The 11,430-nt window shown below is 31.3% G+C and overlaps 1 protein-coding gene across 3 annotated transcripts; it reads left to right on the top strand.

Annotated features, from left to right (window-relative positions):
* The first annotated feature begins 5,832 nt into the window (after positions 1-5,832).
* Positions 5,833-8,375, top strand: LOC111392015 (putative zinc finger protein CONSTANS-LIKE 11). Of its 3 annotated transcripts, XM_023017304.1 has the most exons (4): positions 5,833-6,623; positions 6,888-7,067; positions 7,193-7,321; positions 7,870-8,375. In XM_023017304.1, exons 1-4 carry the CDS (start codon positions 6,117-6,119, stop codon positions 7,930-7,932), a joined length of 879 nt encoding a protein of 292 aa, XP_022873072.1. In that variant the 5' UTR covers positions 5,833-6,116; the 3' UTR covers positions 7,933-8,375. The 3 variants fall into 3 exon arrangements, with proteins under 3 accessions (XP_022873072.1, XP_022873071.1, XP_022873070.1); XM_023017303.1 differs by having other exon boundaries at positions 6,891-7,067; positions 7,193-8,375; XM_023017302.1 differs by having other exon boundaries at positions 7,193-8,375.
* Positions 8,376-11,430: the final 3,055 nt, after the last annotated feature.

Genomic DNA, 11,430 nt, shown 5'->3' with positions numbered 1-11,430 from the left:
TATTTGATTGGAAACACGCTAATGAACGAAACTCAGTTGAATTTTTTGTCAAATTTGATTGGAAACGCGCCAATGAACTAAACCCATGTGAAATTTTAGTCAAATTTGATTGGAAGAGCACCAATGATAAAAATCCAGATGAAATTTTACTCAAATTTGATTGCAAAGGCGTCATTTAACAAAACTCAGATGAAATTGTGGTCATATTTGATTTGAAGCACGACAATGAACAAAATTCGGACGAAATTTTAGTCAAATTTGATTGAAAATGCGCTAATGAACCAAACTCAAGTGAAATTTTAGTCAAATTTAATTGGAAACGTACCAATGAACAAAATTCAGATGAAATTTTACTCAAATTCGATTGAAAATGCACTATTTAACCAAACTCGGATGAAATTGTAGTCACATTTGATTTGAAGCGCGACAATGAACCAAACTCAAGTGAAATTTTAGTCAAATATGATTGGAAACATGCCACTGAACAAAATTCAGGTGAAATTTTAATCAAATTTGATTGGGAGAGCACCAATGCTCAAAATCCAAATGAAATTTTACTCAAATTTGATTGAAAACGCACCATTTAACGAAAGTCCGATGAAATTGTAGTCATATTTAATTTGAAGCGCGAAAATGTACAAAATTCAGATGAAATTTTTGTCAAATTTTGATTGGAAATGCGCCAATGAACCAAACTCAAGTGAAACTTTTGCCGAATTTGATTAGAAACACGCCAATGAACAAAATACAGGTGAAATTTTAGTGAAATTTAGTTGGAAACGCGCCAATGAACTAAATCAGTGTGAAATTTTAGTCAATTTTGTTTGGAAGCACACCAATGAACCAAATCCAGAAGAAATTTTAATCAAATTTGAATGGAAATATGCCAATGAACCAAACTCAAGTGAAATTTTAGACAAATTTGATTGGAAATGCCCCAATGAACAAAACTCAGGTGAAATTTTAGTCAAATTTGATTGGAAATCCGTCGATAAACGAAACGCAGATACTATTTTAGTCAAATTTGATTGAAAACGCGCCAATGAACTAAATCTAAGCGGAATTTTAGTCAAATTTGACTGAAACTCGCTAATGAACAAAATCAAATCTAAATTTGAGTCAAATTTTATTTTAAACGCGTCAATAAACTAAACCAACAAAGAAATTTTAGTTAACTTTGATTGGAAACCCGTCGATGAACAAAATTCAGATGAAATTTTTAACAAATTTGTTTGGAAACGCACCAATGAATCAAACTCATGTAAAATTTTAGTGAAATTTGATCAGAAACATGCCAAACAACAAAATTCAGGTGAAATGTTAGTCAAATTTGATTGAAAACTCGCCAATGAACTTAATCCACGTGAAATTATAGTCAAATTTTATTGGAAGGGCACTAATGAACAAAATTCAGATGAAATTTTACTCAAATTTGAATGCAAAGCGACATTTAACAAAACTCGTATGAAGTTGTAGTCATATGTTATTTGAAGCGCGTCAACGAATAAAATTCAGACTAAATTTTTGTTAAATTTGTTTGGAAAGGCGTCAATGAACCATACTCAAGTAAAATTTTGGTCAAATTTGATTGGAAACACGGTGATGAACAAAACCCCGGTGAAATTTAAGACAAATTTCACTGAAAATGCGCTATTTAAAAAAACTCGGATGAAATTGTAGTCATATTTGATTTGAAACGTGACAATGAACAAAATTTAGACGAAATTTTTGTCAAAATTAATTAGGGACGCGCCAATGATCAAACTCAAGTGAAATTTTAGTCAAATTTAATTGGAAACACGCCAATGATCAAAACCCAGGTGAAATTTTAGTCAAATTTGATTGGGAACGCTCCGATGAATCAAACTCAAGTGAAATTTTAGTCAAATTTGATTGGCAATGCGCTCATGAACAAGACTCAGGTGAGATTTTAGTAAAATTTGAATGAAAACGCGTCAATGAACTAAACCCAGGCGAAATTTTAGTCAAATTTGATTGAAAACCCGTCGATGAAAGAAAAACATGTGATATTTTAGTCAAATTTTATTGAAAACGCGCCAATGAGCTAAATCTAAGTGGAATTCTAGTCAAATTTGACTTGAAATCCGCTAATGAACAAAATAAAGTCTAAATTTGTGTCAATTTTTTTGGAGACGCGCCAATAAACTAATCCAATGAGAAATTTTAGTTAACTTTGACTGGAAACCGTCGATGAACAAAACCCAGATGAAATTTTTAACAAATTTGATTGGAAACGCACCAATCAACCAAACTCAAGTAAAATTGTAGTGAAATTTGATTAGAAACACGCCAAACAACAAAATTCAAGTGAAATTTTAGACAAATTTGATTGGAGATGAGCCAATAAACTAAACTCATCTGAAATTATAGTCAAATTTGATTGGTAGCACACCAATGAAAATAATTCAGATAAAATTTTACTCAAATTTGATTGAAAACGCCCCATATAACAAAATTCATATGAAATTGTAGCCATATTTGAGAACAAAATTCAGATGAAATTTTAGTCAAATTTGATTAGAAACGTCCCAATGAATGAAACTCAAGAGAAATTTTAGTCAAATTTGATTGAAAACGCGCCAATGAACGAAACACATGTGAAATTTTAGTCAAATGTGATTGGAAGAGCACCAATGATCAAAATCCAAATGAAATTTTACTCAAATTTGATTGAAAACGTGCCATTTAACAAAATTCAGATGAAAATGGAGTCATATTTGGTTTGAAGTGCAACAATGTACAAAATTTAGATGAAATTTTAGTCAAATTTTGATTGGAAATGCGCCAATGAACCAAACTCAAATGAAATTTTAGTCAAATTTGATTGAAAACGCACCAATGAACAAAATTCAGATGAAATTTTACTCAAATTCGATTGAAAATGCGCTATTTAACCAAACTCGGATGAAATTGTAGTCATATTTGATTTGAAGCGCGACAATGAACAAAATCCAGAAAAATTTTAGTCATATCTAATGGGAAAAGTGCCAATGAAACAAACTCAAGTGAAATTTTAGTCAAATTAGATTGGAAACAGGCCAATGAACAAAATACAGTTGATATTTTACTCAAATTTGATTGGAAATGCACCAATGAATTAAACTCAACCGAAATCTTAGTCAAATTTAATTAGAAGCGCGCCAATGAACAAAATTTTGATGAAATTTTAGTCAAATTTGATTGGAAACGCACCAATGAACCAAACTCAAGTGAAATTTTAGTCAAATTTGATTGGGCACACGCCAACGAACAAAACTCAGGTGAAATTTTAGTCAAATTTAATTGGAAACACGCCAATGAGTGAAATACAAGTGAAAGTTTAGTCAAATTTGATTGAAAACGCGCCAATGAATCAAACTCAAGTGAATTTTTAGTCCAATTTTATTAGAAACGTGCCAATGAACTAAACACATGTGAAATTTTAGTCAAATTTGATTGGAAATGCACCAATGAACAAAATCCAGATGAAATTTTAATCAAATTTGATTAAAAATGCTCCATTTAACCAAACTCCGAAGACATTGATTTGAAGCGTGACAATAAACAAAATTCAGATGAAATTTTAGCCAAATTTGATTGGAAACACGCAATGAACCAAGCTCAAGTGAAATTTTAGTCAAATTTGATTGGAAACACGCCAATGAACAAAATAAAAGTGAAATTTTAGTCAAATTTGATTGGAAATGCTCCAATGAACCAAATTCAAGTGAAATTGTAGTCAAAATTGATTAGAAGCGCGCCAATGAACAAAAATCAAGTGAAATTTTAGCCAAATTTGATTGGAAACAGGCCAATTAACAAAACTCGGGTGAAATTTTAGTCAAATTTAATTGGAAATAAACCAATAAACTAAATCCAAGTGAAATTTTAGTCAAGTTTGATTGGAAACGCACCAATGAACAAAATTCTGATGAAATTTTACTCAAATTTGATTGAAATGCTAACCAAACTCGGATGAAATTGTAGCCATATTTGATTTGAAGCGCGACAATGAACAAAATTCAGACGAAATTTTAGTCAAATCTGATTGGAAACGCGCCAATGAACCAAACTCAAGTGAAATTTTAGTCAAATTAGAATAGAAACACGCCAATAAATAAAATCCAGTTGAAATTTTACTCAAATTTGATTGGAAATGCGCCAATGAACTTAACTCTCAAGTGAAATTTTAGTCAAATTTGATTAGAAGCGCACCAATGAACAAAATTCAAACAAAATTTTAGTCAAATTTGAATGGAAACGCGCCAATGAACCAAACTCAAGTAAAATTTTAATCAAATTTGATTGGAAACGTACCAATGAACAAAATTCAAATGAAATTTTACACAAATTTGATTGAAAACGTGCTATTTAACCAAACTCGAATGAAATTGTATTCATATTTGATTTGAAGCACGATAATGAACAAAATTCAGACGAAATTTTAGTCATATCTGATTGGAAACGTGCCAATGAACCAAACTCAAGTGAAATTTTAATCAAACTAGATTGGAAACATGCCAATGAATAAAATCCAGTTGAAATTTTACTCAAATTTGATTGGAAATGCGCCAATGAATTAAACTCAACCGAAATCTTAGTCAAATTTGATTATAAGCGCACCAATGAACAAAATTAAGATGACATTTTAGTCAAATTTGATTGAAAACGCGCCAACGAATCAAACTCAAGTGAAATTTTAGTCAAATTTGATTGGAAACATGCCAACGAACGCCAATGAACGAAACTCAGGTGAAATTTTAGTCAAATTTGATTGGAAACGCGCCAATAAATCAAACTCAAGTGAAATTTTAGTCTAATTTTATTGGAAACGTACTAATGAACTAAACCCATGTGAAATTTTAGTCAATTTTGACTGGAAATGCACCAATGAACAAAATTCAGATGAAATTTTAATCAAATTCGATTGAAAACGTTCCATTTAACCAAACTCCGAAGAAATTGTAGTCATATTTGATTTGAAGCATGATAATGAACAAAATTTAGACGAAATTTTAGTCAAATTTGATTGAAAACGCACAATAAACCAAACTTACGTGAAATTTTAGTCAATTTTGATTGAAAACACGCCAATGAACAAAATCCACGTGAAATGTTAGTTAAATTTGATTGGAAATGCTCCAATGAACCAAACTCAAGTGAAATTTTAGTCAAATTTGACTGGAAACCCGCCAATGAACAAAACTCAAGTGAAATTTTAGTCAAATTTGATTGGAAACACGCCAATGAACGAAACTCAAGTGAAATTTTAGTCAAATTTAATTGGAAAGTGAAATTTTAGTCAAATTTGATTGGAAACACGCCAATGAACGAAACTCAAGTGAAATTTTAGTCAAATTTAATTGGAAACGCGCCAATGAACGAAATTCAGGTGAAATTTTAGTCAAATTTGATTGGAAACGCGCCAATGAACCAAACTCAAGTGAAATTTTAGTCAAATATGATTGGAAACATGCCACTGAACAAAATTCATGTGGAATTTTAATCAAATTTGATTTGAAAACATGAATTTTTAGAAGAATGAGAATCAAACATGAGTTAAAAAATATTTCCTAATTTTCTATTCAATTTTCTACACTTTGAGCTAATCAAGTCTTACCCTCTAATTTTTTAACATTTTTACGAAGGCATTAAAAAATTGATCATGTCTACGTCAAGTCTCAACCAAAATCTGATGGCTAATACAAATATTATTATAAAGTTTTGGGGTGCATTCCGAAATAATGAATAGTTGAGGTACTTCTCACAAAGCCTTCTTGTCTTTTTATACCACAGCACAGGTTTGAACTTTCAGTGCAAATGGGCGGCCTATTTATTTTTCAAAACAATTTGCCCCCTCTCTCTACTGTGTGATTGTGTGAGAAAAAAGTGACAAAAAATTTTAGAGAGAGAAAATTGGATTCTTGTCATCAAGCTCAGCTATGGACAAGGGTTCTTATTAAAGAAATCAGCCTCCTCAAATTATCCCCATTTTTTTTTTTTTTTTTAGTTCTACGTTTTATTTTCTCTTCATCAATTTGCATTAACTTCATTTTTACACATACAAGAGGTCTTAAGAGAGTTTTTCTCGTTGTTCTGGAGATTTATTATTGTCAATGTCTTCTGATTTATTTGTATTTGAAAACCCAGTTTCTTCTGATTCTCCGATTGACCCATTTCATGATATTTTCCAAGAAATTGAAGAAAATGGCAAAACTAGTTTGAATTTGCTTCAAGGAAAAAACCCTTTTGATGAAATCAATTCTTTGGACCAAATTGCCAGTACTCAGTTTGAGAATCTATCCTTGTACCATTTAACAAATCCTGAGAATTCTGTTTTAGAGGTTAAAGCAAAGGAAGATCAATTCCCTTTTGACAGTTTCTCAGATCATGGAAATTCAATTCTACATGAATTTTATGATGTCGCTGCTGAATCTGCAGTGAAGTTCATGCATAGGAGTTACAGCAGCAATTCTTTTGAAAATATTCCGAATTTTCTATTTCAACCTCGATTTGATAATATTTTTGAGTCTCAAAATTTGCAAAATGATGTGCTGAATTCCCCAGAAAGCAGTTTCTCTTCTGGTCAAATGAGAAGGATTTGTAGCGCTGGAGATTTACAGGTCAGTTTGCATTGAACCGACGTCTAGGTGTAATTCCATTTTTTTAAATTTTTTGCCATAGTATAGACTTATGCACAATTTTTCATAAATAAGTGGTCCAAAGGCTTGAATTGAGGACCTTTGTCTGATTGGATTAAACCACTCGTTGAAAAGCTTAAACTTTCACTTTGTAACTTTTAAAGGGGCCAGTGTGAATTTTTTAGAATTATAAATCCGTTTTCAGATTGTTTAAATCTTATTATATTTTGAATTTTCTATTTCCAGAAGATGAAAGAAAAAATGCGTACCCGAAATTTGCCGTCTTCAAGTCCATTATCAAACGTAAAGTCATTGATTGCAGAAGCAAATGTTAAAGCCCGAAGGTATACTGCAGAAGAGAGGAAAGAAAGGATTGATAGGTACAGAGCAAAGAGAACTCAAAGAAACTTCAACAGGACAATTAAGGTAATAATATTAAACACAGCAATTAAGTCAATCATTTGACTTGATCGATCATGTATCTATTATATAGGTATTTATAGTTGGAACTAAAAAATGTGGTTGGTATTTTTTTCTTGTGATGTTGCAAGTATGTGTGCCGTAAAACGTTGGCCGACGGTCGACAAAGAATACGTGGAAGATTTGCACGCAATGATGAAGCACGAGAGACTCGCAAAGCATCAATGTGTAATGGATATGAAGAGGAAGATGATCTTTGGGTGATATTATTTTCCCCGACTTTCTATTATATAAATGATCATAAAGCTTTACATATATCTGATTTAAAGCATTTTATGATGGATCTTTATGTGTGAAATTGGCGTAGCCTTTGGAGAAAGCTTGAGTTCAAACAATTTTTATTTGTGAGCTGTTTCTGTGGTTCTAAATACCAAGTTTGAAATGACAGCTTGAGAAATTTTCTTGAGGGATCGTTTTATACTCCATCCACGAATTTAGGATCATATTAAAACAAATACTCTCTAAATTCAAGTATGGAAATGAGAAAAAAATTGAGGGTATCAGCCAAAACCGCCCTGCGCAGCTGGCCTGCACTGGGTGTTTAGGTTGATGGTTTAGTAAATCATTTGTTTACTCTGCCTTAAGACAAATAAATTCAAATTTTGAGTAACATTATTGAAGGAGGCAGCCAAAACCCCCTTTCACAGCCGGCTTGGATTGGACGTTAAGTAAATGTTTGGCAGATCATTTATTTAATCTGCTTTTGAACATATAATCATCTTAAAGACAAATCTAAATTTGATTGTAGGTCGACGGATTTCCCGAAGATGCTGGAATTATACAAGGAAGATCATTCTTTGAGAGCTCCTAGCAACATCGCTATTAGAATAACTACTGTTGAGTGAAGCTATTCTCTTCAAAAACTTAAGAAGGATAGTCATATTATGCCTTCGGATAAAAAAAGACAAAGACAGAAGGCTTATTTTAAAGTAGTGCATGTTTGGTACACTGTATCGGACTAGAGGAGACACTATTAAATAAGAAAATGAAGCTAAAATCTTATTTGTAGTACCCGTTCTGTTGTGTTTACCAAACATGCTGTTAGGCGATTGGCTCAGGTTTGACATCCCTTAATTTCCATGTGGTGGCAGCAGTAGAAATTGTGTTTATAAGTTCCTCTAGGGAAATGTTTAGTGATGAGTGCCATGTGTACTTTGTTGTATTTTTTAACTTTAGTCCTTTGTATCATATTTTGGTCTGTGTATATAGTAGTTTGCAATCAATAAAAAGAGAAAAAAATTGCTCTTCTTCAAATTTTCTAGTATATTTAATCTGGCTTATGAACTCTTCCTCTGCTAACGAACTTGCTTGTTTAAAATAGAATTAAGAACTAATTGATTCACAAGAATAACGGAAGTTTTTACAAAACTAGAGACATCACACTTGATCAAAGCTTTACATTGTACAATATTGGACAATATTAAAGAAGAAAACGAATCTTATTTATTGCATTATCCATTCTTGCGTCAAAAGCTATTTGGATGCCCTAAAATGAACTGTAGACTGTCTTTAGGTTGCTTTCTGGAATATATGCCAACCTAATCGATCTCAAGAAGTTTTACTGCATAGTTATTGTTCTGCATTAAAATGCAGCTGATCCACATAATTTTTCATGTACAACTTTGAATCTTTTCAAAGTTAGATAGTTATCTTACTATGGGGAAGAGAATGGTTTTAAATAGTGATACGTTCATATTCTTTAAATTTTGATGCATAACCAGAAAAGTAGATTTTGTACTATTTTATTCTCATAAGTTTCCTGTGGAATTCAATTATTTATTCGTCGTGTTGAAATATGGATATTCAAGAACATATTAGGTATGTAGTACTAAAATTTGAGTTCCTTTTGAAGCATTATCATCATATCTTTATGATGTCGCCATCAAATTGAAATTTCTGTAGTATCCTCTAGTTGAACCGTGAATAGCGCATCCAATTGTAAGCTCTTAGGACACTAATACCTGGGGGTCCTCAACTTGGAATGTAATAATATGTTAAGGAATTATATGGAAATGGTACTTAACTGTAAACTAGTAGATGAGTTGCATTTCATGCCACTCGAACCTAGATTTAGCCGGTTCTTCAAATGCAGAACGCGCATCAACTGATTTGATCATGAACATCTAAAGATAAAAGTATTACGTAATAGAATACATAGCCCTTGTATGGTTTAGATAAAAATCAGATTTTTAACAAATTTTGATAAAAGTTAATGAAATGTATGATTAAAAAATTGATAAAAGTTCTGAGCAGTATGAAATATATGATTAAAATTGAATTTTAGAAAATGAGGCCATACAATGGCATAATATTAATTTCTTTTTTCCCTTTTTACTCGATTCAATGTACCAAATACAAAGAAAAACTCAACATCCGGTTCAACATGACATTGAAATATATTGCAAATAGCAAAGTTGCTTTATCGTAATTATTATGTTTTAACATTCTAACACTAAACTTGCTTCTACTAATTAAATATTTCTGACACACATGATTAGACAGCTTTGGATTAAATATTGTGAATTAATGAGCTAAAACAAACACAATTTGATTTCAATTTCCTCTTAAGTTAAAGTTGCACTACACGGGGTCAAAGAATCTTCTTATTCTAGAGCTCAGGGGAATCAGTTTAATTTAAGTGTTGTCTAATCAGTGCTCATATTAATCATTTGATGCTAATAACTTGTGGCTAGAGTGGAGAATAGGCAGCAAGTTTTGCATATTGTATGGACGCGTCTAAGCCCTTATTTGAGCCGCCCCATTTTAAGAGGAAAATATATTTTGTGATGGTGATTTATTGGAAAATGTATGGTTAAAGAGTAATAAAAAATTTTGAATTCAAGTGTAAAATTATTTTATTGAGAGTGTATGGTTAAAAATAAGTTTGGGAAAAGTATTTTTGAAAAATGGGGCTCAAACAAGGACTAATTATTTGACTATGCTTAAAATAAGTGAAATTTACTTTTGCTAGCATGGATTTCAAGATTATTATTATTTTTCCACTAAAAAAATGAAGGTAAGCTTTAATTATTTTCTAAAAAGGAGCTTTTAAGTACAATCAACATCGAACATTCTCTGTATAAATTAAAGAAGAGAAGAACGTTAACTATTTGATTGCTGTTGAATGCATCAAATAGATCTTTAATTTTAGATTGTGCAATTTTTTAAGTTGAAATTGCGAAAGAAAACTTGGTAAAATTTCAACTCTAATATAATTTTCAATATATTCGGTTAGTGGCACATTATACATTGTGAAATTGACTAAGAGTGTATAGTTTTCTCACTCACTTTGCTCTCTATTGGATTGATACAATCTTGCATTTTACAGACGATTTTTGAAATTTTTTTTTTTCTCATTTTGATTCTTGAGTTGACACGAGCCTGTGTCACCATCATTCTTTCTCTTTTTGAAAGTTTTTCTTGAATTATTCCCTCTTAACGTGAATTATTGTATTGATGCAATTTTGAAATGATTTGTAACTTATGTGTTGTTGCTGAACTAGTCCCAAGACTTGTCATCTTGTGTCAATTATGAAAGACTCGTACATGAACTTCCTAGATTCTTCGTCGAAAAGATAATGACGTCTATAAAAGTCACTATGATGAGTTTTTATTATTTAGTATGTTAAATCGGATATATTTAACAAGTGAGGAAAATAAGATATTTATTCACACTGTTATTCAATTTTGTCGAATCGATCGAGTTAAACAAATACTTAGAACGTCTTCTTAGGGAATTACTAATTCTTTTCTTGTTAAAACTTTTGAGTTTCAGTAAATAATTAGGGCCAGTGAACTTGTTCGACTAAAGTCTTAAAGCACATTTCTCGAAAGTTTTTGCCATTTTTATATGTCAAGGCACACAATCAAACATGGCACTTTAGCATATCAAATACCAACGAATAATTTTTTAATTAATTATTTATATAATAATTTATAGTTCACAACCCATGTTCTAAAGAACAGAGATATAACATATCTTCTATTTCTAAGTAAATATGCTATCCATCCAATATGCTGTGATCTGTGACTGTGGAGGATTGAGAATTTAAGTTTAGTAATACGGGCTTATGAAGTGATTAAAACCAAAAGTAAATTAAAATTCAGCGATATAATTGCGATAGATTAAAAGTGCGTGGCCTAATAGAGATTTTACACAAAGTTCAGAGACAAAAATGAAATTAACCATCTGTCATGGATTCAAGAAGATAGTACTTCAATATTCTATCATCGTACCTCTAGACATGATGATAAGATTAATGGGAAAGTAGAAAAAAATGTGAGTTTCAAACTTGTCTCTTGGCCCTGT

This window comes from Olea europaea, unplaced genomic scaffold (assembly GCF_002742605.1).
Source record: "Olea europaea var. sylvestris unplaced genomic scaffold, O_europaea_v1 scaffold87, whole genome shotgun sequence".
NCBI classification, from domain to species: domain Eukaryota; kingdom Viridiplantae; phylum Streptophyta; class Magnoliopsida; order Lamiales; family Oleaceae; genus Olea; species Olea europaea.
This window is presented reverse-complemented; position numbering and strand designations above follow the sequence as displayed.